The sequence below is a fragment of the Hypanus sabinus genome, chromosome 1, assembly GCF_030144855.1.
Source record: "Hypanus sabinus isolate sHypSab1 chromosome 1, sHypSab1.hap1, whole genome shotgun sequence".
Taxonomy (NCBI): domain Eukaryota; kingdom Metazoa; phylum Chordata; class Chondrichthyes; order Myliobatiformes; family Dasyatidae; genus Hypanus; species Hypanus sabinus.
Genome location: NC_082706.1, coordinates 111,847,806 through 111,875,113, shown reverse-complemented (window position 1 = coordinate 111,875,113; position 27,308 = coordinate 111,847,806). Strand labels below are relative to the sequence as shown.

The window sequence follows — 27,308 nt, the reverse complement described above, 5'->3', positions numbered from 1 at the left end:
CCAAAAATAACTCCTCAGGACCGCCACAGCTTTCCTATGTATGTCATTGGTGCCAATATGTACCAAGACTTCTAGCTGCTTACCCTCCCCCGTTAGAAGGTGTGGATCTGATCTGAGTCATCCCTGACCCTGGCATATAGAACAGTAATGCACAGGACAGGGCATTCAATCCACATTGCCTGTGCTGACTATGATACAATCCAATCCAAACCACCGCCATCTGCCTACACATGGCCTACATTCCTGAATTCCCTGCCTGTAAATCTGCCTCTTTAACATTCCTGTCATACCTGCTTCTCCTGGTAATGCATTCCAGGAACCTACCACTCTATGTAAAAAAAAGCCTCATAAATTGTTAAACTTTCTCCCCTCCTATCAAGCACCAAATCATTTAGTTGGTTCAAAAGAACATCTTTACAAAGGAAATTACAGGCAGCAGATGGCGGCGATTGCAGTTTAGAAGAAGATGACGAAGTATATCTACTAAAGTAATGTGAGCTGTATTCAAAATGTTGCCTTACAGAAGTCCCAGTGTTACTCTGTTACTCTCACCTCACATTCTGTCCAAACTTTTAATTATTAGCAGAAAGTTCTGATTTTATTATAGCTTAATTTATAATCATGTAGGTGCAATACAATAGTTTGATTGTATCCTTCTTTTTAGTAATCATTGCATTTTTATGTATGCTCCTTAAGTGTGTATGCTTGAGCACCTCTACTTCCTTAGGAGTTTGCGAAAATTCAACATGACATCTAAAACTTTGATAAACTTCTATAGATGTGTAGTGGAGTGTGTATTGACTGGCTGTATCATGGCCTGGTATTGAAACATAAATGCCTTTGAACAAAATATCCTATAAAGATAGTTCATCATGGGTACAGTCCTTTCCATTATTCAGCACATTAAATGCTGTTGTGGGAAAGCAGCATCTATCATCACAGATCCCTACCACTCAGGCTATGCACTCTTCTCATTGTTGCCATCAGGTAGGAGGTACAAGAGCCTCAGGACTCACACCACCAGGTTCAAGAACTACCCTTCAACCATCAGGTTCTTGAATAAAAGAAATAACTGCACTCATCTGCCCGTCATTGAGATTGTTTCCCACCACCAATTATCTCACTTTAAAAACTCTTTATCTCCTTTTGTCATGTTCTTGTCATTTATTGGTATTTATTTATATTTGCATTTGCACAGTGTGTTGTCTTCTGCACTCTGGTTAATATTTCATTGATCCTGTTATGGTTATTGTTCTATAGATTTGCTGATTATGCCCGCAGGGAAATGAATCTCATGGTTTTATATGGTATCATATATATGTACTTTGATAATAACATTTACTTTCACTTTGACTTCATATCTATCTAATTAATCACATTGCAAGCTTTATCTCTTATTCTACACCTTTCATATCATGATTATTTCCATAATCTCCATTGTCATGTATATATTTCAATTTAATTGTCTTTATCTTCTTTCTAGTATTTAATGCCTGCATATGTATATCTTTAACTACCTAGCTATCTATATCATTGTTTCCCAACCTTTTTAGCCCAATGCACCCCTAAAACACTTTCATACCTGCCAAGGTCCTCCTAAAGCACCTTTATACTTGCTAATGCCCCTCTTAGGCACAATATACTTTCCAGCACCCCAATAGTGTAAAACCACATCTACTATATGCTAACATGAGAAAAATTATTTTGGTTTAATTTTTTAAAATTTGTCTTTAAACCTAGCTTACACAATACCTGAGTGCTATACAGCAGCTTCAATATCAATGTGATCCTTGAGCTTAATGGCTTTTAGTGTGAGTTGAAATATTTGGTTCAAGTTGTGACAGCAAAAGCCTTAAGTCCCCATGCGTAACAATGTCCAAGCAGTTTTTGTTTTTATTTGTGAGTATGTGAGTCACTGCACAAAAGCCTCTCTCAACCAGGTAGGAAGATGGAAATGCAATGAAGAGCAGTTTGGCTCTTCTCCAAAGACCAGGAAACTTCACATGACAGTGTAACCACATACCACGAAAGCCAACATTTTTGAAAAGCATTTTTGCTTCTTCATTATTGTGAACTTTGATAATTTCTTCTTGCAAGTTCTCTTCTTGTTCTTCCACCTTGCAAACAAATGGGTTAATTACACAGCCCAGAATTTCCAGATCACCCAAATCCTTGAATTGATTCTGAAAATCCTCTTCAGTGACTGCAGGTGTAATCAGTACTCTGGCAATCACTGTCTGTGAAAAAGAGTGCCATACTTTTCATGCAGGGAAACTCTGGGAACATTCTTCTCCCAATCATTTGCTTATATATCTCCAATTTTCTAATAAAAGTTGACACTGCACATTTTGCCCAGATTAAACTGAAATTCTCACCCTGCAGTTTCATATTTGCAATGGTCATTTTGTCATATAGATCGGCTAGGTATGCCACATCTCCACATAGAAGTTCAAACATATTTCCCAAGCTCTTGTCAAATTTGAGCAAAAATTCAACCACAGTGTCAAAAAGATCAAAGAAGCATTTTAAGCAGCAGCCTATTGACTGCCAATGCACTTCAGTGTGAAGAAGCAAGTATTTAAACTCTTCATCATTATCTTGGCATAACTGCTGAAATATTCTGCTATTAACTGGATGAGCTTTAATTTTGTTAATAGCAGATATTACAAGAATCATGCTTGAAAAAGTCACTGGCTGTGGTTTTTGGCTGTGAGGTGTTGATGATGAATTACACAATGGCTTGCAAATAGACTTGGAATTTCTATTTTCATAAATGCCACGAAACCAGCATGGCGACCTGTCATATATGGTAATCCATCTGTTGCACAAGAAATCAGGTTCCTTATCAGAATACATTTATCATCAATATACATGTTGAACTTATCATAGATTGATTCTCTGTTAATATTTGTTTTTAACTTTTTACAAAAGATAAGCACTTCACAAACTTTTCTATTTTGATAAACCGTACATATGCTTCATTGTCTCACATAATTGATTTATCCAGTTGTATCCGAAAATTTAGTTTTTTGTAGCTTTGTACATAGTTGATACTCAGTGTTTCCCTCATTTTGTCAATACAATGAATTACAAAGTTATTACTCAGAGGAATTGATTTTAAAATAGAGGTATCCATTTTGAGAACAATGGTGAGCACTTCTGATAAAGCAGGCATTATTAATCTTTCACTAATTGTATGAGATTTTCTACACTTTCCTATCATTTTTGAAATGTTATAAGAAGCAATGAGACCACTATCAAGATCATTTTTAGCTTTCCTGGCAAATGACATGAGAGTGCAACACTATTCAAATGCTTTTATCATCTTGTGGAACCGAGTAATACCATAAGTAGCCTTTTCAGAGTCTTTTACCGAAGTGTTCCTGCAAACTTGATGGTTTCTTGGCTTCATTAGTGTCAGTACCTGCAACTGAACTTTGTCTTTTCATATGTTTCCCCCCTTGCCATCAGTCTGTGGTTTGTGTTGCCACGTACTCTTGTTTGTTTTCATGCCCCATGTTCTCCTGCCCCCAGTCCTGCTCTACTCCAGCCCCGGTATTACTGAGTACTCCGCCTCTCACCTGCTTCTCATTATTACCTGTTTTATTGCCACTTCTGTCTCATTATGCTCCACCTATCATCTGCCTCTCTGTTTATTACTCAGTGTATTTTAGTCCAGTGTTTTCACCTGTTTGCTGCTAGATTGTGCCAGTGAATTTGCCTGAAACTTTCTAGCTTTTGTATCTGTACTCTGTCTGAATATCAACTCTGCCTGTATCCTGATTCTGGTTTTTGTATTTCTCTGGATGTTTTGATCTCTGCCTGAGCTTTGACGCTGACTTTGTTTGCACTTTGGGATTTGTTACTTAATTAATATCACTGTGTGTACAGTACTGGGTCTGCAATTAGATCCCTACTCCAGTTTTCTGACAGTATAATCTGGCCAGAATGGATCCAGCAGAGCCCAGTCACCTGAGGGCTGCCCTGGAACAACAGGGAGTGATGCTGGGGAGACACCAGAACCAGCTGGACTCTGTGTTCAAGGTAGTGGAGTTGCTCTCTGCCAATGTAGCCGATCTTGTGGCCCAGACTCAGTCACTCCAGCCGTCCCAGAGCGCCCATCAACATTCTACGACTGCATCTTCCGCTTTTCCCCCCGCGTCCTCACATGCTCCTCACGTCCAAGAACACCGTCTGCCTGCTCCAGAAAAGTTCTCAGGTGAGCCCGGTACCTGCCACTCTCTTCTCTTCCAGTGCACCCTCATTTTTGAATTGCAACCAACAACATTTCTGTCTGATCAAGCCAAGATAGCCTGCATCATCACCCAACTGTCTGGTCAGGTGAGAGAATGGGAAACAACTGTTTGGGATGCTGGAACTTGGAGGCACAGTATGACACGTTCTGAGCAGCCTCTCTGAAGCCATCAAAGGTGAGCTGGTCATCCAGGACCTTCCTGCCACCTTTGAAGCCCTGGGGAATTTGGCCATCCGTACTGATGTTCGCCTTCAGCAGCGCTGCAGAGGGAGGGGTTCCAAAGTGTCCCTGGGGGGCACTGGGAGAGTTCCAAGCTCCTCGTCAGTCTACATTTCCCTGTTGTTTGCCTCCATCTACAATTCCCGTTCCGGAGCCGAGACTATACATGTTGACCGTACCCGCCTGACGCTGACTGAAAGACAAAGGAGAATCAGCACCTGTTCCTGTCTGTATTGTGGCCAACCAGACCACTTCATCTCCACTTGCCCAGTAAAAGCCAAGCGCTCACCAGGAGGACGAGGAGCACTGGTGAACGTGACCCCTGTCTGGCCCTCCTTGACACCACTCACTCTCTTTCTTTCTTTCTTTTTCAATCTTTTTATTGAGTTTCATATATATATATATATAAGAAAGAACATAACATAATAATGAATAGGTTATAAATACAATAGACTTGAAATTACATTAGTAATAGGATAATAATATCCTATTAAACATCAACAAAAAAAAGTACATTAATCAATCAAGTCTATATAATTATATATGAAAAAAAACAAAAATAATCATCAAAAGAAAAGGAAAAAAAATTGAAAATATATAAAAGAGAATATATATTGAAAAAAACACTAAACTAAACTAACATGGGCAATAATAACAGTTTATATGATAGTGTCAAAAAAAACTCCGGAACTCCATACCTGAACAAGAATAAGAGGAGAGAAGGTCTGGAAAAGGCCAAATTAATTCATATGAAAATGTCGAATGAACGGTCCCCAGGTTTCTTCAAATTTAATTGATGAGTCAAAAATAGTGCTTCTAATTTTTTCCAAACTCAGATAAGAAATAGTTTGAGAAAACCACTGAGATGTGGTAGGAGGATTTACTTCTTTCCAGTTTTGTAATATAGACCTTCTGGCCATTAATGTTACAAAAGCAATCATTCGTCTGATTGGAGGGGAAAACTGATTACCATCCTCATTTGGTATACCAAAAATTGCAGTAATAAAATGAGGTTGTAAATCGATATTCCAAACTGAGGAAATGGCATCAAATATGTCCTTCCAGTAGTTATGTAAAGTGGGACATGACCAAAACATGTGGGTCAATGAAGTCACTTCTAAATGACATCTGTCACATTGAGGGTTAATATGAGAATAGAATCGAGCAAGCTTATCTTTAGACATATAAGCTCTATGTACAATTTTAAATTGCATTAAAGCATGTTTAGCACATATAGAAGAGGAATTAACCATTTGTAAAAATTTTTCCCATTTATCTGTTGATATATTGTATCGAAGTTCTTTTTCCCATTCTTGTTTAATTCTATCTGATATTTCTGGTTGTATCTTCATAATCATGTTATAAATAAAAGCTACTAATCCCTTCTGACAAGGATTAAAGGTGAAAATCAAATCTGAGAAATCCAATGGAGTTGAATTGGGAAAAGATGGTAGAATTTTATGTAAGAAATTTCTAATTTGTAAGTATCTAAAAAAATTAGATTTAGGTAATTTAAATTTGTTGGAGAGTTGGTCAAAAGACATCAAAGTACCTTCAAAAAAAAGATCACGAAAACATTTTATACCTTTCCTTTTCCATATGCTAAAAGCTTGATCTGTCAATGAAGGTTTGAAAAAAAAATTAAGTAAAATAGGGCTATCAAGAACAAAGTTTTTCAGAGTAAAAAACTTACGAAATTGAAACCAAATTCGTAATGTATGTTTAATAACAGGATTAGATATCTGCTTATTGAATTTAACTAAATCAGCAGGAAGAAAAGAACCAAGAACGGAGAATATAGAATATCCCTTTACCTCACTACATTCCAAATTTACCCACTGTGGACACAATGGTGAGTCCAAATCTAGTTTCCAATACGTTAGGTTACGAATATTATTCGCCCAATAGTAAAATCTAAAGTTAGGTAAAGCTAAACCACCATCTTTTTTAGATTTTTGTAATTGCCTTTTACTTAACCTGGGGTTTTTATTTTGCCACACAAATCAGGAAATTTTTGAATCAATGTTGTCAAAAAAAGATTTAGGAATAAAAATTGGTAAGGCTTGAAATAAATATAAAAATTTCGGTAAAATCATCATTTTAATAGCATTAATCCGACCAACTAATGATAGGAATAAGGGAGACCATCTTGTAGTAAATTGTTGAATTTGATGAAGCATAGGTAAAAAATTCAGTCTAAATAAATCTTTATATTTCCTGGTGATTTTTATACCTAAATAGATAAAGTTATCAGTAACAACTTTAAATGGTATCCTGTCATTCAATAAGGTTTGCGCGTTTAAGAGGAATAATTCACTCTTATCTAAGTTTAACTTATAACCAGAAAAACTACCAAATTGAGCCAACAAGGATAAAATAGCGGGAATAGACCTATTAGGATCAGAAATATATAACAGCAAATCATCAGCATAAAGTGATAATTTGTATAACTTCTCATTACGGGTGATACCAAAAATATTAGGAGATTCATGAATAGCAATGGCTAAAGGTTCTAATGCAATATTAAATAATAAAGGACTTAAAGGACAACCTTGTCTCGTACCACGAGATAATTGAAAAAAAGAGGATCTATAATTATTTGTAAGAACAGAAGCAACAGGTTTATAATATATTAATTTAATCCATGATATAAAATTAGGACTAAAATTAAAGTTTCTCAATGCATTAAATAAGTATGTCCATTCAACTCTATCAAAAACTTTTTCAGCATCTAATGAGATAACACATTCTGGGGTCGTGGGTGATGAAGTATAAATTATATTAATCAATTTTCTAATATTAAAAAAGGAATACCGATTCCTAATAAAACCAGTTTGATCTTCTGAAATAATCTGTGATAGTACCTTTTCTAATCTAATGGCTAAAATTTTTGTAAGAATCTTAGAATCTACATTTAATAATGATATAGGGCGATAAGATGCACATAAAGTAGGATCTTTATCTTTTTTAAGAATTAGAGAAATAGTAGCTTCATAGAAAGATTGAGGTAATCTCTTCTTAACAAACGCATCATTAAAGATTTCACATAACCAAGGAGAAAGCAAAGAAGAGAAAGTTTTAAAAAATTCTACAATATAACCATCAGGGCCAGGAGCTTTCCCTGAATTCATTGATGAGATAGCCTCTCTTATTTCGGCCATAGAGATAGGAGCATCAAGCAAGCTACGATCTTCATCTATCAGTTTCGGAATACTCAAATTGTTAAAAAAATTATCCATCATGGACAGGTCACCATCAAATTCTGATTGATATAAAGATTTATAAAAATCTTGAAAAGTGTTATTGATTTCTTTATGATCAGTAGTTAAATTACCGTCTTGTTTACGAACTTTAATAATTTGTCGCTTAGTCGAAATAGCTTTTAATTGATTAGCTAACAATTTACCAGTTCGATCACAATGAATATAAAATTGAGCCCTGGTCTTGATTAATTGATTCTCAATTGAAGAAGATAATAATAAGCTATGTTCCATTTGAAGCTCAACTCTCTTCTTATAAAGTTCTTTGGTAGGAGTAACGGAGTAAATCTTATCAATTTCTTTAATTTTATCTACCAATAAAGCTATATCTAAATATCTTTGTTTTCATTTACCAATGGAATATGAGATAATTTGTCCACGGATAAAAGCCTTGAAGGAGTCCCAAAGTATTCCTCTATCAATCTCTTTGGTATAGTTTGTTGAAAAAAATAAGTCAATTTGTTGTTTTATGAAAGTAATAAATTCTGGATCTTGAAGCAAAGTAGCGTTGAGTCTTCAAGATCTAGTATTAATGGAAGAGTCCGAGATCTTGATACTCACTCTCATACCTGCTTCTCTGGAGTGGGGCATCCAACACCGAGCAGTCTCCGTCTTGGTCAATGCTGGTGCAGTTTTATTGATTCCAGCTTGTCTGCCCAGTGGGGACTACCAACGTCTGCTCTCCAGTCACCAATGGTGGCCGGTGCCTTGAACGGTCAGAGACTGGCTAACAATACCCATGTCACGGCCCCGGTGAGTTTCAGTTTATCTGGAAACCATCATGAACAGTTAACCCTTTATGTTATTGACATTCTTCAAGCTCCAATTGTCCTGGGCCATTCTTGGTTAGTCAGACACAACTCCCACATTGACTGGCTGAGTCGCAAGATTGTAGGCTGGAGCCTATTCTGTCACTCCCACTGCCTCCACCATGCTCTGATCCCCTTGTCTCCAAGCCCAGATCCCCCGAGGAATTTCTGGACCTTAGTGCCATCCCTCCTGAATACACGGACCTCAAGGCTGTGATATGCCAGTACCAGGCCACTTCCCTACCACCTCATTGTCCATATGATTGCGCCATTGACCTCTTGTCTGCCACATCTCCCCCAAGGGGTCACCTGTATTCCCTGTCTGTACCTGAAACAGAAGCCATGAGTAAGTACGTTCAAGAGTCTCTGGCTGCAGTCATCATCCAGCCATCTTCCTCCCCTACTGGTGCCAGTTATTTCTTTGTTGGAAAAAAGGACGGCTCCTTACAGCCATGCATTGACTACTGGGACTGAATGAAGTCACTGTCAAGAAGTGTTACCCTCTTCTGCTCATGACCTCGGCATTTAAAGTACTGCAAGGAGCCACAGTTTTCACCAAGCTTGATCTCTGCAACCATCTTGTTTGCATCTGTGAAGAGGATGAGCAGAAGATGACCTTCAACACCACCTCAGGCCATTATGAGTATCTGGTCATGCCATTCGGTCTCACCAATGCCCCCGCTGTCTTCCAAGCCCTGGTAAGTGACATTCTCAGGGACATGCTGAACCAATTTGTTTTTGTGTATCTCGATGACATTTTGATTTTTTTTCTAAGTCTCTTGCTGAACAAATAGGTCACATCTGCAGAGTTCTCCAGCACCCTCTGGAGAACCAGCTCTTGGTGAAGGCTGAGAAATGTGAGTTTCATCGCAATATAGTCTCCTTCGGGGGTATGTAATTTCAGGTGGTTCCATTCAGATGGACCAATAGAAGGTCAAGGCAGTGTTCAAATGGCCCCAACTTTCGACTCGTCGGGAGTTGCAATGTTTATTGGGCTTCGCTGACTTCTATCACTGCTTCATCAGAAATTACAGTACACTGGCTGCACCACTCACTACTCTTACCTCATCTGCTGTCAGATTCTCCTGGTCACTACTGCTGAAAAAGCATTCTCTGACCTGCAGGAACGTTTCTGTTCTGCACCCATCCTGATTCAACCCGATACCGACCGGCAGTTCATTGTGGAGGTGGATGCGTCTGACACTGGTGTAGGAGCAGTTCTCTCTCAGCGCTGGGCCAAGGATGAGAAGGTAGACCCCTGTACCACCTTCTTTCACCACCTCATTCCCACAGAGCAGAATTATGATATCAAAAACTGGGAGTTGCTTGCTGTGTTGCTTGTTTTGGCAGAGTGGAGGCATTGGCTGGAGAGAGTAAAGGTACCATTCTTGGTTTGGACTGATCACAAGAATCTGGAATATATCCATACGGCCAAGTGTCTCAACTCCCATCAAGCTCGTTGGTCCCTGTTTTTCTCAAGATTCAATTTTACTCTGTCCTTCCACCCCGGTTCCAAGAATTAAAAACCTGATGCCCTCTCCCGAAGATTTCTCTCCTCTGAGAACCTGAGGTACCCAGTGTCATCCTCCCTGCTCACTGTCTCTTGGGTGCAGTGTAATGGGACATTGAATCCATTGTGCAAGCTGCTCAACAGGGTGAGGCAGCCCCAAGTCAATGCTCCACTGACTGTGTTTATGTTCCCAGCTCTGCTCACTCACAGATATTGCAGTGGGGTCATTCTTCCTGGTTAACCTGTCACCCTGGAACCAAGCGTACTCAGGCCTTCATCAGTCGGTGGTTCTGGTGGCCTTCCATAGGAGATGACATCTGCAACTTGGTCTCAGCCCTGCTCAGTCTGTGCTCAAGGCAGGAACTCTAAGTGGTCACCCACTGGTCTGTTACAACCCCTGTCTATCCCCAAGAGAGCCTGGTCCCACATTGCCCTGGATTTTGTCACTGGTCTTCCCCCATCAGATGGTAACACCACCATTCACACAGTCGTTGATCGTTTCTCCAAGTTTGTGCACTTCATTCCTTTACCTAAACTCCCTTCTGCCAAAGAAACAGCCAAATCACTAGTACTGCATGTTTTTAAATTACAAGGTGTACCTGTAGATGTTGTGTCAGACAGGGGTCCTCAATTCACATCCAACTTCCGGCGGGCATTCTGTAATCTCTGTGTGCTTCTGTAAGTCTGTCTTCAGGGTTCCACCCACAGACCAATGGCCAGATCGAGTGGGCCAACCAACAGCTAGAGACAGTATTGCGGTATCTGGTCTCCCAGAACCCCTCCGCGTGGAGTCAGCATCTACCGTGGGCTGAGTACACCATAAACTCTCATCTGTCCTCATCCACCGGTCTGTCCCCTGTTTCCTGTCCAGGAGGAGGATGAGGTTGACATTCCATCTGCTGAGACCTTCATCCACTGTTGTCAGTGGACGTGGAGGCGCTCTCGCGCTGCCCTTCTCCATGCCTCTGCTACGATCAAGCATCAAGCTGACCGCCATCGCTCAAAGGCCCCACATTACCGCCAGGGACAGGTTGTGTGGCTTTCAACCTGAGACCTGTCCCTCAAGGTGGATTCCTGCAAGCTCGCCCCTCACTTCATTGGCCCCTTTCCCATTGCTAATGTCATCAGCCCTGCTGCCATCCGTCTCAAGCTCCCCCCACTCTCCGCCACATTCATCCCACCTTCCTTTTGTCCCACATCTAGCTTTTCATGAGCCACCCCTTGTGTCCTGTCCCCAAACACCCCCCCCCCCCATGTCTCATCAATGGGTCAGAGTCCTTCACAGTGCGTCAACTGCTGGACGTTCGTCGCTGGGGCCGTGGCCTCCAGTACCTTGTGGACTGGGAGGGCTACAGTCCTGAGGAGAGATGCCGGGTCCCTGCCCGTAACATCCTGGACCCCTCTCTCATCAGGGACTTCCATCACCAGCACCCAGCTCTACCTGCCATGGCATCCGTGGGGCATGGGGGGTTGTTGCTGTCAGTACCTCCAGTTGAACTTTGTCTTTTTGTGTGTTTTTCCCCTAGCGGTTAGTCTGTGGTTTTATATTGCCATGTGCTCTTGTTTGTTTTCATGTCCCATGTGCTCCTGCCCTCACGCCTGCTCTACTCAGGCCCCTGTATTACTGAGTACTCCGCCTCTCACCTGCCTCTCATTATTACTTATTTTGTTGCCACTTTTGTTTCATTGTGCTCCACCTATCATCTACCTCTCTGTTTATTGCTTGGTGTATTTTAGACCTGTGTTTTCACCTGGTTTTTTTTTTGCCAGATTGTGCCAGTGAATTTTCCTGAACCTTTCTAGCATTTGTATCTGTACTCTGTCTGTCTGAATATTGACTTTGCCTGTTACTCGATTCTGGTTTTTAGATTTCTCTGGATGTTTTGATCTCTGCCTGAACTTTGCTGCCGACTTTGTTTGCACTTCAAGATTTGTTACTCAATTAATATCACTGTGTGCACAGTACTGGGCCGGTGATTGGATCCCTGCTCCAGCTTCCTGACAATTAGATAGTACAGTATTACAAATAAAGCACATGGGATATTGCTGAATGGGTGGGAATGAATAAAACCGTCCTCCAAATATGTAACACATACCAAGTGCTGGAGGAACTCAGTAGGCCAGGCAGCATCTATGGAGAAAAGTACGTTGGCATTTAAACGCTGACTGTACTTTTTTTGTACTTCTTTTCCATAGATGCTGCCTGGCCTGCTGAGTTCCTGCAGCATTTTGTGTATGTTGCTCAGATTTCCAGCATCTGCAGATTTTATCTAGTTTCTGCTCCAAATATGTAGCATTGTATTGATGCACTTTCTATAGCATCTGTTTATTTGCAGGATTAGCATTCAAGGCTTCACCACCTTCAGATTCAGAGGTTGTGCTGTGCGTATTTATCTATCATTAGTGAGGCTAAATTAAAATAAAAAAAATAACACAAACTGGGAATGCCTATCAGATGTTGACAATGGCAGCATGTTAACACTGTCAAGTCTTGTGCCTCAAGTAGGGGTGCTGCTTACCTCCCCACCAAAAATTTTGTATGCCCCCCCAACTGACGACTTCTCTGATCTACATATTCACCTTTTTATATATCCAACTTTCTTGTTGTGTACCTCTCTCCTTGCTATGTATGTACAGATCTCAGTTCTGCTTAAGTATCCTCATCAGATTCTACACTCTGAATTTGTTTCTGCATTCCTATTATGTATTTTGAATCACACAATCCTATCACATTGATTTGCTGTCCAAGCAAAGTCAAATACATACAAATTGAAATTGTTTGACAAACTGAAATTGTTTCATTATTATAGCCACCTCCGGGCTCAGTCATCCCTTATCTAAGGCTTTTGCAGGAAGCCAGTCTTTTCACTTAATCCAAACAAGACACCTTTTTCCATGTTTGCTTTTTAATGGCAAGTTGATTGAGTTCATTAACATTGTCAAAGAAGAGTCTCGGGAAATAGCTTGTAGCTGGTTAGGTGGCAGAGAAATAAACGACCACAGTGCATCAAGGTGAAGTTATTAGAATGCTTGCATGTGCGTCTGGAAGTTCTGAATTTGGGTCCACTCTACAGAGTTGAATACAAAATACTGACTTACAATGTGAGCAGAATTAAAGGAGAAATGTGTTGTCTTTTAAATTTGAACTAAGATTTTGACTCCTCTCTCAGCTTGATATTATGCTATTTTGAAATGTTGCCTAATATTTATTTTGTTCTCAAACTTACTAAAGCAGATTAATAAGTTATCACACCCAAAATGCTGCAGACACTCAGCAAGTCAGGCTGCATCAGTGGAGAAGAATAGATAATCAGCGTCATCAAAGTGCTGTTTGTGAGAGGTTACCATGTCCAAATCGGTTCTAATTTCCTAACTTAGAAGAAGAAAAATCAAAAATACTTTGGCTACATAGTGCCCTTAGAACCCCCAGAGATAAATAATCTTTGTCTCAAAACATTGGTTTAAAACAATGGTTCACATGGCATTTTTCAAAACTTAGGTTTGTGATCAAGCCCATAGTTCTGTTCCTTACTATCTCTTTCTGGATTTGCGTTCATACTTCTTCATATCTACCTGCTGTCTTTTGAGTACATTCCTGACATTAGACACTGTTATATAGAAGGAATATTCCTTAACCCTGCTGTCACCCAGAATCAGAGCTCAAAGTCCTATTCTTTTGTGTGCAAAGAAAAGAAAACCAACTAATATAAAAGCATCTTAAGACATCCAAAACACTTAAGAGTGAAGTCCTTTTTAGGTCTTCTTCTTTGACAGTTGCTTGGATTGTGAATGATTTGTTTTCTACTCTAAACTTTTGGATTCTAAGGTGGCTGATTGGACCACTGCAATATCTGCACATTTAGTCATATATTGGGCTTGATGGAATGGATAGGTGGGAAGTATGGAAGATAGTCCAACCCTTCTGCATCTATGTGGATGCTTCTGATGCATCAACTGGAAATTCTAAGTGACACCCTAGATAGTTCTCTTTCACTGTGAGCAGTCATGGATAGGTGATCCCTGTGAGACAATTCAGAGGTTTTATTACTTTCAAGGAAGACTTAAGAATGCCCTTGAATACTTTATCCTTGCAATGTAGTATTTCCTCACAGCTCAGAATAGGGTGTCCTTTTCATGCAAGCAACATGGTTTGCACAACAACCCAGTATAACTTGGGCATCAGTTCTGGAGATGTTGGCATGAGAGAGAAGGCTAACATTGTTCTGCATACTCTGTTAATGGATTTGGAAGATTTTGCAGAAACTGGGTTGGGTGGGGTCTCTCCTATACAGTTAATTGTCTGCTGTAGACAGAAGCATACATAAAGTTGATGATTGTTACTGCTCCATAGACCATCAACTTAGTGCCATTTTGTGGTACTGATTTTCAAGCACTCTTCCCCTCTAGTAACAAAAGACTGTAATGGCTCATTGAAGGAAAAGGTGAACTTAATCAAAATTGAGAAACACCCACGTTTTCCTTGAGAGGTAGATTTGAAAAGATTGCTTCAGGCTCTCTTATTTGAGGTTGTATATTGTTGTCAAGGAAGGCCACGTATTGTAATTGATACTACTCCCTGCACTTTTGCTGGGTTGCCGTACAGTGAAGATCATGTCCATTGTGCCTCTAGATGGAGACAATCTAAAGTGCAATTTGAAAAGCAACTCTTTGTTCACTTGAGAGCTGCATTTTATGGGGGTGGGGAGTCAGAGTAGTGTGGGGAAGGGGAGAGTGGGGGCAGCATCTGAGGAGATCCTCAATAATGATAACAAGCAGCAATTAGATCATTGTGGTTACCACAGTCTGATTTGAAGCTATTTTGACATTGATTATGATTATGGCTTCTTTAATTGAGGACTTCTGTTGTTCAGGGTCAACAATGGATGTTGCATCCCAACTGTCTACATGATATGTAAGTTAGGCCAGTACGATATGGAAAGCAAGCTGTTACCCATGTTGTAGGCTCCCCCTCTCCACACAGCTGATGAATCTAAAGGAATGGCAAAGACCAATATAGTCTGACACCAGTGACATCACATGAATTGCCAGTCAGCATTGAACTCAACATAAAACTCCTTGGAGGCTCCAGTTCCAGATTTTTCCCTTGGCAATTACTCCCCAATCCTTCCCCGTGAGTGGACATAGCTGCAAGGTGGCTCCTTGTCCAATTGTCGTCTTTTTTGATTGGTCAATGATATGTTTGTTGGAGATATATTTGTTATCTGGGTGAAATTGTTAGGTGATTTGTCTTAATGAATTACAGATTTGCGCTAAAGATAATTATCCTGAACAGTCCATGAACCTCGGACACTATCTCACTACTTTGCTCACTTCTTGCACTATGTACATATTATTTTAAATTTGTTTCCCATTGTAACTTAGTTTTTTTTTATTTTGCACTGTACTGCTGCCACAAAACAACAAACTTCACAATACTGTATATGTCAGTGAAAATAAATCGGATTCCGATTCTGGCTCTTCTAATGAAGGCTTTACAAATCCAGTGCTATTTTCAACTGGCACATCTTTTGTCCCTTAATAAATTTCCAATTTCAGTCAATGCTTTATCACCGTGAATGGCAAGAGATGTAATATAGTATTTTGTTAGACACAATTCTAAAGTGAGTTTCTAAATCAGCCTCTGGACTTGATACCATTCTTTTCATACAGTGTATGTCATCAGTCAGGGTCAGTAGTCTTCATTGGATTTTATTTTTAAAAATCATTTGAGGTGAATGTGAAGGTTTGGAGCAGCTTTCACTCTTTTTGCTGTGCCTTGGAAATGCGTTGAAGCACGGGGTATGGCATTCATAATTACCATTATCAATAGCTGATAAGGCCAGTAATTGAGAGTGTAACCTTCAGCCTGAAAAGAAGTGCTAGAGAGCTGTCAGATAAATGAAAAATATAGAGAAGATTCTGAGGGAGAGAGAGGAGACAAAGATAATAAGGAAGAAAGATGGAGATAATAAAAGAGCACAGTGGAATAAGAAATTGAGAAGAACTGAAAAAGTAAAATGAAAGATAATGACAGAGGAAGAGAGAGAGAAAGGTATGCCAAGAGACAGCCAGAAAGAGATTGTGAGGGATGAAAAGCACAGAGAGACTGAAATAAACCGAAATTCTGGGATTGAGCTACCTAGAGACAGGCAAGAAAACCCCAAGAAGCAAGAGACAACATACTGACAGGGCGTGAGTCAGGAAGATACTGAATGAAAGGGACAGAGTGACAGAGAGAATCTAGGAGGAGAGCAAGTGGGAGAGACGAAGAAATAAATCAAATTTCTATTCTGGTCGAATAACAGGCAAACCGGCACTGAGACTGCCGGACTATTTAGAAGTAATAGTGACCAAACTGCTCGCCGAAACAGGCAAAAAGTCTCAACGTGTTTTAAAAAATGGTCGTAAAAGTATGAAACAAAGAGAAAGTGTAACACATCACCAGGGGCAATTAATTGAGCAAAAAAAAATTAAGTAGCAGACGCCACGTGAAGAGACGGAAGAAATCTGAGAGAAAATTAAAAAAAGAAACAAATATGGACAGAGAGGAAGGGGGACAATAGCAAGAGAGGAGAAGTGGGGGAATAGGACGGGAGGGGAGGCCAGAAAGAGAGGCTGGAGGACATGAACGAGGTAAAGATACCAGGGAATACAGTGTGCGAAAGGGAAAAGGCGGACGGACGTGATTGCAGAGACATTGGAGAGAGCATAGATTGAAGTAAAAATTAAATCATTAAAATGTGAGGGAGAGCCATAGTACATTAGCAGGAATTCACAAAGCAAGCAAACCCCTCGAATTAGCGATCTAATTGATCAGTCGTAGGCAGCTGGAACATTCCCATTGGCCAAAGAGGTGGAGCGAATGTAACGGAGAGGTGAAGCTTTAAACCAAGACGCTTCTCTCACATCTCTGGAGGCAGAGAGGAAGGGTGCCGCGGTAACTGCAAGAATAAACCCGTACAGAGATAGACCGGTGTACTTCTGGTTCCGATTCCAGGCTGCGCGATGGACTCGACAATCTTCCAGATCATCATCGATGAATTAGACCCCAACTGCAGCCTGTTCGATGCTCTAAGTCTTCGGGATCATTTCTACGAAACGGAACCAGTCCCTGTTGTTGATCTGACTGGTATGACAGTCCCGAGCAAGAAATTGTAGATTTAACTTATAGAGTTATGGCTTACATTTGATATCACTTTTATCCTTTTGTATTCTAATGCTACGTTTTTGTAACCTTTTCCTAAGGTGTTTATTGCAACTCCACAACCGATGAAATTGGAACTTGCTGGCCGAGAACCACAGCGGGGCAGCTTGTGGCGAGACCTTGTCCTGAATACTTCAATGGAATCAAGTACAACACTACAAGTAGGAACTGATTTAATAAATGTAAATGTGTATAAATACCCGTTAAAATTATTCTTTGTAGGCTAGGTTATATTTTGTTCCACGGTTATCTTTAAGTAAACTGTGCTGTTAAAACACTTCTAAATGTAATTGGCGATGCGGTGGGGTCCGTAGGGCACCGTAATGTTCCAGATCTGTGTGAATACATTCGGTGGAAGTTGCATTTACTGCTGTGGGTGCTGGGGACGAGGCTGTTTAACTCGAATGAGTATAAAGTTCGTATTCGAACCAACCAAAAGCAATGTGCAGTTTTAAATCGAGACGGAGAAGGGACTGAGAATGATGGTGGCTTCGGCTGTCGTTGCTGGAAAAAAAATGTTGCGTTCTGATCAGATGCAGCGGATAATGCAAGGGCTGTAACCGAACCCTGCCTTAGAAAGGCACAGTAAAGTTTGGTTGCCAAAGTGATCGCCGTGCCTTCACTCTGCAAGTACAACTGGTGCTTAGTGATGTGAGAGCGATGCACTTAGTGAGACATCCCCGCTGGTAGAAGTGGCCATAATACACTATTCGTTAAAACACACACACGGAAGGGAAACGAGGGAGATTTTCTGTATCGCAATTAGTCTTTGTAATCTGGACTGCATCCCCGGAAGGGCTTCAGAAATAGCTTTCTCAAGATTGCCGGTTATTTAATTAGAAGGCGGGGAGAGTAGTGAATTTACAGTGAAAGAGCAGTGGCAGTGGAGCTAAGTGAAGATTATCTTTGAAGATATGGTACAAACATGATGGGCCAACTGGCCTCTTCTGTGTTATAACATTTGCAGCCAAATTGAAAATGTCAGCATGTCAATTGTATGGTTGCAAAGGTTCCTTTTTCATATGAAGTCTGTGTAGATTTAAATGCTGACATTAGCTAAATAAAACTGCTTACCTGCCAGGTGAAAAAGCCACATGCTTATCACAGGGAACTTTCAAAATATGCCTGGTCCATCAGTTACAAGAAAAATGCCATTAAATGTTCATTGTTCATTAAATGTTCACTGATCCCACAATAAGAAATACTCTGAACCTCTAGAACATTTGAAATTCTCCTGGATAAGCATTAAGAGAATATTTTGTTTAAACGAATTAATTTACACAGTTAAAAATACTATCAGGAATTTAACTGTGTGTAAGATCACCAACTCAAAGTATAGAATGATTGTGCGAGTTAGTGAGGAACTGAGAAGAAATTAAAAATACATCTTCTAATTTTGATGCAAGCCAATGTGCCTCCAGGAGCTGTTATACAGCAGAACTCTTGTTTCTCCGACTGTCTTTATCATATGAAAGCAAAATTGTAGGATAAAAATCACATTTCATTTTGATGCAATTTTGAGAAAGAGAATACACTTTACAAAGCTCTGACAAAATAATAATTATATTCTGGTCACCCCTGAGCAAATATCGCTGATCAAAAATATAACTTTCCAATGTCTGAATTCCAGCAAAGCCTAGAGAATCTCTTCAGTTAGTTGTAGGAGAAATAGACAGTGTTAGATAGTAATGAGAGCAAGACTGATACTGATGAATGGTACATTTGGAACTACTGTTTCAGATTTTATGAAGAAGAATTTTCATTTTCTAAGATAAACTAAATGGTCTAAATGGCAAAACAAAAATTACATAATTCATTTTAGCACCCATTTGATGAGAAGTGATGAATCAGTGGCTCCGGCTCCAGATCAAGAGATGTCACTCCATCACTCGTTGCCCAGAGGGAAGCTGAAGTGAATTACACAGCTTTGTGTCATTCAGACATCTTAGTACGCCTGTAGAAGTCAAAGTGGAGGCAGGATTCAGAGAGCATTAAGCTCCATACAGCAAATTCCATTATTTATTGAAACATTAATGCAAAGAAGTGATGCAAAGTGCTTGCAAATAGGTTTCAAGGAACAGACTAGTGAGATGGAAAGGGAAATCCTGTATTGAGAGAATACAGGACTGTCAGTACAATTGAAGACCACTTGAAGCATCATCAAGGGAATTAATGATTTTCATCTGAAAAAATATATATAATTTGACATTGCGTCTACATACAACTAAATGTAGCTTGGTTATGCCTTCATCTGTAATTTTACTTTACGTATTTTTCTCTTCTGTATTTCTGTTCAAATACTTTGATATTTATTTCTCTCTGAGTATCTCACTGAAAACACAATTCTTAATGTGTGAACCTAGACACCTGTTAACAGAAGGGAGTTGAAACAATTGGTGATATTCCTTCTGAGTTCGGTCTGTTTTTATTTGAATTTCAAATCAGGATGAATTTGAAGACAAACTGCTGGAGGAATTTAGGAGGTCAGACAGCTTTCAGAGAAGAAACTGGGCCATTGACATTCTGGGTCGATATGCTTCATCTGGATTGAAAGATAGAGGCAAGATAGCAGTTTGCTTTTTTTAATTCAGGTTCCAGCATCTGTAGACTCTTTTATCTCCTTGAAACAAAGTAATGTTGCTAAGTTAAATAGCACTTGATTCCCATTCTGACATGCTTATCCGTCACCTTCTCTACCATCCACGGACGGTCCAACATTAGCCTCATTCACCACGACAGAAGGAACAAAGTGGAGTGAAAATAATGTAAAGCAACTTCAAACCCAAGGGATTGTCTAAGAAGAAAAACAACACAATTTCATTACGAGGTGTCAGCTATTGCTCACTTAGTAGTAAATTCACATTGAGTCAGTACGTTCTTGAATTCCACTCTATCATTTTAAGCATTAAAAAATCTAAGCTGATACCCAATATATTATTGAGGGACTGATGGAGGAGTCCTCTTTTGTGTAAGATTTTAAACCAAGACTCCTTAAATTGCCTCAAGTAGATGCAGAAGATCCCATAGCACCATTTCAAAGAAGATCAAGGCAGTTCTTCTTGGTGCGTGATGACTGTTTTCCTTATTTTTATTTCAAAAAGGCATCGTCTAGTTGTTAACACATTGCTGTTTGTGAAACATGACTATGTGTAAATTGGCTGCTATTTTTCCTGCTTTGTAAAAGTGACTACATTTTAAAAGCGTTTCCCCTATCCTGAACTACTTTGAGATTCATAGAAAATAACAAATGGCTCCTCTATATAAATCAGTCTGAGTTCCCTTTTTACCAAAGGCCTTAAGGCTGTTTCTTTCACTCCTAGCACTGTATCTGAAGATTGGGACTTAGGTAGCTTCAAAGATGAATGGATCAGGCTAGGATTTGTCCTATGGATCACTCAGTATACACAACATTGCCATTTTCCGGTCATCCATGAGTATTAATCCTCCAAGCAAGTACTGTGGGGTTGGGGGGTGGGGGGTTGGAAAGCATTCCTGGTGTGGTAGAGCACGTTCTTCCCAAAGAGTCTTTAACAGCTGATTAGGCCTACTGCCAAAGCTGTCAGATAGTGTCAATAGAGCACAACAGTAATAATGAGGACCACTTATCTTTGAAATATGTTTTACAAATGCAAGTATGATTTTTCATTTTTTTATTTTCTTGGTTTTCAACTACAGTTCTTACCTAACAGTAATGTTGACTTCAGTTTTGAAAGTTGCACTTGACCTAGTCTCAAAATCATTTTGGAAAGAGCTCCAGTGACTCACTTTATAATGTACAGTAGGTAAATGGATAGTTAATAGTTTGAGTTCCCTCTTAACTTTCCAAGCTATGGTCTGAGACCAAATGCATAAAGCATGTTATGGAGCCCATTAGTGGGAACCTAGCTGGAATACAGTATATAATATTAATCTGTTTATGAGATAACTTAGGTAGATGGAGCTTAGAAAAAATAGAGGGCTATGGGTAACCCTAGGTAGTTTCTAAAGGAAGTACATGTTTGGCACAGCATTATGGGCTGAAACACCTGTATTGTGCTGTAGGTTTTCTATGTTTATATGCTAATGTATTGGACGTGGTTCAGGGAAGATTTAGAAGACTTATATCCAGAATGAATAGACTGTTCATTGTGGAATGATTGGGCAGGTTAGGCTTGTATCCACTAGAATTTGTCTTGTCTGAAGCATCTAAAGGGTTTTGACAAGGATGAATGTGAAAAAAAATGTTTCCTCTTGTGGGAAAATCTTGAAATAGTGATAATTTATTTTAAATAAGGAGTCATTGATTTAAAGCATCGATCAGCCGATCTTTTTGTTAAGTTTTATGAATCTTCAGGCTTCTTTCTCAAATGTTGGTAGCGGCTGATTTTTACCAACAGTGTAGGTGGGGGTGTTTGAAAGGCTATGGAGGATTTGACGGAAATATGCAGTTGAGCTTTTTGGTTGATTAGTCATGATCATGTTAAAATATCAGATAATCAAATTTACTTTGATCATAAGAACATAAGAAGTAGGAACAGAAGAAGGCCATCTGGCCCATTGAGCCTGTTCCAACCTTTCAATAAGATCATGGCTGATCTGGCTATGGACTCCTCTCCACCTACCTCCCTTTTCCCCATAACCCTTAATTCCCCTACTATGCATATTAAGTGGAGCTGGCACAAGACACCATGTTTTCCACTCTTCCTTCTCACCTGTATTTTTGTATCTTAATTCATCTGAAGTTAGGGAACAAATCAGGGCCCTGTCAAGTCAAGCTGATTGTCGTTTAACTGTATACATGTGTACCGTCAAACGAGACAACATTTCTCTGAACGAGCACATACATAACACATCATAATAACTTATGAAAGTAAGGATGAAATCTAAAGATAGATTACACATAAATACACAAACTAAAGTGCATAAATTAAATATCACACCCCAGAAAATGGTGGGGAAACTGTCTCAACATCTCCCTCTGCAACCAGATCTTGGACTTCTGTACAGAAAGTCCAGAGTCAGCCCACATGGACAGCAAAATCACTAGTCCTGTTACGCCGAGCACTGGTGCTCCCCAAGGCTGTGTGCCCAGTCCAATTCTGATGCATGACAGTATCACAGGATCCAGCTCTAACAAAATCACTAGTCCTGTTGTGCTGAGCACTGGTGCTCCCCAAGGCTGTGTGCTCAGTCCAATTCTGATGCATGACAGTATCACAGGATCCAGCTCTAACAGTGTCATCAAAGAGTGGTTGGCCTCTTCAACAATAACGATGTGTCAGAGTACAGAGATGAAGTGGAGTGGCTAGTGGACAGGTGAGAAGATCATTGGACCTTGGGATCAATAAAGCTGCAGAAGATATTGTGAATTGTACTTACAAAGGTGCAGTCATGATAATAAATAGAATTCAGATTTTTCTAAATGTTGGAATGACAATATTTATGCATTAATATCCGTGAAGACCAACTGGTCTGTCAGGTCTATTCAATTAGTTATCTGAGAGACACATAAAGAAAAAACACATAAGCGGCCAAACACATAATGCACCAGTAAGGTCATTTGATTGAGATGTATCAATTGCCCAAAACGCATTGGAGTTACAAATGAAAAAAAAGTGTACTCTTTAGAATTAGAAATTTGCTGAGCCCTCATCAAGTCTCTCTGTTTGAAAGACTGTGGCGACTTTTTACTGAGTACCTGTTTGACAGTTGATTCCAACAGATAATGAGTCCCTGTGAAAAGCTTTATTTCTTGCCATCTATCTTAATATGACTTCAAATTTTAGAGAAGTGCCCTTCAGTTATTTCAAATAATGTAATGAAGCTTAATTCTACTCCTTGGTTGCTTTAAAAGCCTTCAATCATTTGACATCCACAAGGACGTGATAATAAAGGTAATAACTTCAAAGTGCTTCTAGTCACACCTGATGCAACGTATACAATTTATTATAGTGCTTTAAATAATTTAATGTTATATTAAAGAACTCCCTTGTGTTTTGCATGCAGTATCTTGAGATGTTGTAAATTTTTTGTGTTGTTTGTTACATGACACAGCTATCAGAACGCTATGATAATTGGCCCAAGCACAGTCAGTCCAGCTATCTGGAAAGAATGCATAGAGAGTTACCTTGAGGTTTTTTTTTTGGAACCTCTGAGTGCCTTTAGAACTTCAAAATGCTGGTGATGGTGCATGTCTACTTCCCCCAAAATAGTTCAAAAAAAGGTAGTCTGGTTCAATGATCAAAGCAAACTAATACCTGTATCATGTGAGACAGCAGAGTACATCTGAAATATTTTAAACCCTGCTTGCAGTGTTGTATGGAGCTGAATGTCATTTCAGTGAGGATATTAGCACTGTGAAATTAATATCTTCTGTCATGTGAGAGAGCAGCAAAATGATAGTGTCAATCAGTGTATGCTTCTGATTTGATGACTGAGCTATCACTTTGGAGTTTAAGGATCTAATACCTCTTTCAACTTTGGAAAATCTAAAATGCTTTTAGCATCAGGGTAGTGGTGAAGTTGAGTTATTTGATATCCCAATGACAGTTAGCAATGAAAAGATCCAGAGTAGGCAGAAAGCTAGAGCAGGATGTCCAGGAAGAGGAGGATGGGTCATCAGTTTGGCGTCCTTGCCAAAGAAGTAGGCACGGCGATGGTGGTGGCAGAAGAAGAGCTCAGCACCGTGGCGGGTGCTATCAGAATCTAGAGTTTAGCTGTGTTCATGCCCTTGTGTGTTGTAAATGGAGTTGATTATTATTCCATGATGGAAAGAATAGACCAAGCAGAAAGTTACATGCTAGTGAGTCTTATGTAAATGGTAGGAAAATTAATGAATTAAGGATGTGATTGTTGTACACTTGGAAAATTGGGCTGATAGTAAGCATGGCGTTAATGAGGGAAATCCCGTTTTACTAATCAGACTGAATTTTTTTGGCAGGAAACTAAGAACATTGAGAAGACAGGGTTTTAGACATTCTCCATATGGACTTTGGTAGGGCATTTGACAAGGTCCAGCACAGTAAGTTGGCCTATACGATTAAGGCATATAGGGTCAAAGGTGAGGGGGCAAATTGGATCCAAAATTGCCTTTCTGATAGGAGATGATTCTTATGAGGCTCTATTCAACTCCAGCTACTCAGTGTCTACACAGCACACTTTTCCATATACAGTATATATTTTCTAAAGCATTACGTTTTCTAAAGAGGTTTCAATTTAATAAATCAAAAATCTGATAAATAAAGTGCAACAAAATAGCCTGAAATATCTTCCAGTTTAAATATTTACACTGCTATCTGGTCTGCAACATTCGACCATATTAACAACACTATATAGTTTCAGGTTCTGATGAATTGCTGCATAGAAAAATTGATCTGCTTTGATGCTCCTGCCTTCTGTCCAAGTGGTCCGGCTGAAAAGCATGGATTTGGATTTTGGGTGTGAACAAGCTCATGTTCAGTGGAAATTATTTCACCTCCCTCACCACCAGTTTCCTCAATGCCACCACCCCCGCCCCAGCAAACAAAAGTTCAATGAGATGCTGACTCACAAAATGTAAATTATAAAGATGAGCAGGAACTTGATTTGTACAAACAGAGCTGTATTCCTGACAAAAGATCATTTGGCCACATATTATATTCTGCCTCATCTCTTGAGTACTTCCACTTAGTTTCTTCTTTTCTGACTTCAGTTCCTCATCTGTTACTGTCTCCTTTTAGATCTTTAGTAGTTTCCAAGACACTTCTTCAGTAACGACACTGGGAGTGAACTGAATTTCTTTGGTCTCCTGAAAAAGTAGAGCCTTTGGTGAGCTTTATTAGCCATGATGTCAGTATTGTTGGACCAGGACAGGCTATTGGTAATGTGCACACCTAGTAGAAACTTGGGATCTTTTGCATCCAGCTAGGACAAGTAAAGAGGGCTCAGTTTAACAGTATCCATAAGCCACACCTCAAAAATGCAGCACTTCCTCTCTACTGTATTAAGCTCAGATTATGTCTTTGGAATGTATGTTCTATAATCAGAAGGTGAACTGAGCTGGAGAAACTGCATTCTGTTTCATATCTCAGATGAATAAGGAGTCTGCATTATTGTTCTAATGCTTAGGAGAGGATATAAATTGTCCCTTCAGAAAGAACAGAAATGGAGCACAGGAATAGCATTGCATTCTGCTGTAATTTTATGTGTTTAACATAAATAGGCTACAGGATTGGAGATTGTGTTAAGTCTGAGTAGTAATAAATGAAAAGAAAATAATATTGATTTGCAATTGCTATGCTTGATGCAGCAATGATTAAGTAGTTTTCTTTTTAAATCTTAGTTTTGGTGCTGTTTTGGGTGTATCACACTAAACTTTACTTTGCTTGTATTAGTAAAAACATTAGATGTCTCATGCATCACTCTGTTGACTCCTTGATGGCACCTTTGTCTTCTGAATCAATAAATTTACCTCTTGCATGTTTAGCATAGGTTGACAAATTAGTGAGAGCTGAGTGAATGCGGTGGTATCTGTCAATCAAAATCAAGTTTGTTATCACATGGACAAGTACATCTGTGTACAGATGCAATAGAAACTTTACTTCTAACAGCATCATGGGCACACGGTATCATATAAGCAGCATTCATAAAAAAAATATAGATGTAAACTGTACACATCATTTACAAGAAAACAATTAGATCAACAAAAAGATTAAAGCACAGTTTAGTAATTTGAAAAATCAAGCCTTATATGTACATATTGTGTTTAAAAGGTTGTGGACCTTGAAGTGGAACCCTCCTTTGCTTGTTTGAAATATAAACTATATTGTCATTCACAATAATTATTTATTTTCACTTCTGGAATTGTGCTCTGCATTATGGATCTTTTGTTGCTATGAAGGATTAAGAGTACAGTACTTCAATTTTAACACAGATTAAGCTTCTACTGGAGATTTGACAGTTATATCATATCTCCTTCAGGTCTTTAGTAGTTTCCGAGATACTTCTTCAGTAACAATACTGGGAGATCACCAAATTTCTTTAGTCTGAGAAAGTAGATGTAATAGATATATGTTCCTGGGTACACTTTGAAAATAATGTCTGAACCTTGGAGAGGGTATAGAGGAAATTTACCAGAATGTTACCATGAATGAGTGATTATGGTATCATGAAGTGATTGGAAATACAATACTTTCTCCGTGGATCACATATCCTCAGAGGGTGTTTGACAGAGGGATCTAAGTTCATGGATGAGTTTCACTGAGTAAATAAACTAAAACACTGTTATGAATTAGAAGGGTCATATATTTAAAATGACTCATAAAGTAGCTAGAGTCAGCATATGGAAACAATTTTCATACAAGTTTCCTGCGATCTGCATTACTCTACCTGAAAGAACTATGGAACCTGATTTAATAACAATGATCAAAACAGAATGGGAATGATTCATAAAGGGAAAAACAATGTATGGAGATAAGGGTGGAATTAATTGAATAATTAGTTTAAAAAAAAACAGCACCTGAGCGATGCACCAAATGGGCTTCTGTTATTTGTGTTTCTGTTCACTGAGAACAAGATTATATGCCATATAAATACAAATACTTTCTTTTGTAAGAGGTGTTCAACTCAGAATATAATCAAATATCAACAAGACTGTAATGACTAACAAGCTTTGAGAGCAGTAACCATAGAGATATCATTTATAACAGGCCCATAGATGGCACAAACAACATGAAGCTCCTTTCAGGTTAAATGGATGGTGACGCCTCCAGTAATGGTTATCCTCACTTTCCTAAAAGATATGCGTTTTTTATAAGGGATATTAATTAAGTTTAAAAAAATAGGTTGCCAGATTTGCTCAATATCAGTAAAACTAGGACAAGTGGTATGTCTTTGAGGTGTTCCCAAGGACAGATGTTTGGGTATGGATAGAAAAGTACAAATGCAAATATTTTCAAAACCTAGCTTATCAGTCTCACCTGCACATCTGAACAAAGCAAGTTAGGAAGTTCTACCATTTCCACTGTTGATGCTGCCCTCACCCACACCTCCTCCACTTCCTGCATATCTGCACTCACCATATCTTCCTGCTGTC

At 39.2% G+C, this 27,308-nt stretch overlaps 1 protein-coding gene across 1 annotated transcript in view; it reads left to right on the top strand.

Annotated features, from left to right (window-relative positions):
• LOC132396754 (corticotropin-releasing factor receptor 2) overlaps positions 1 to 27,308 on the top strand; it is a 229,863-nt gene that overhangs the window by 51,687 nt on the left and 150,868 nt on the right. The window contains exon 3 of the mRNA XM_059974619.1: positions 17,299 to 17,418. Coding sequence (XP_059830602.1) covers positions 17,299 to 17,418 — 120 coding nt within the window. The remainder of the gene's footprint in view (positions 1 to 17,298; positions 17,419 to 27,308) is intronic.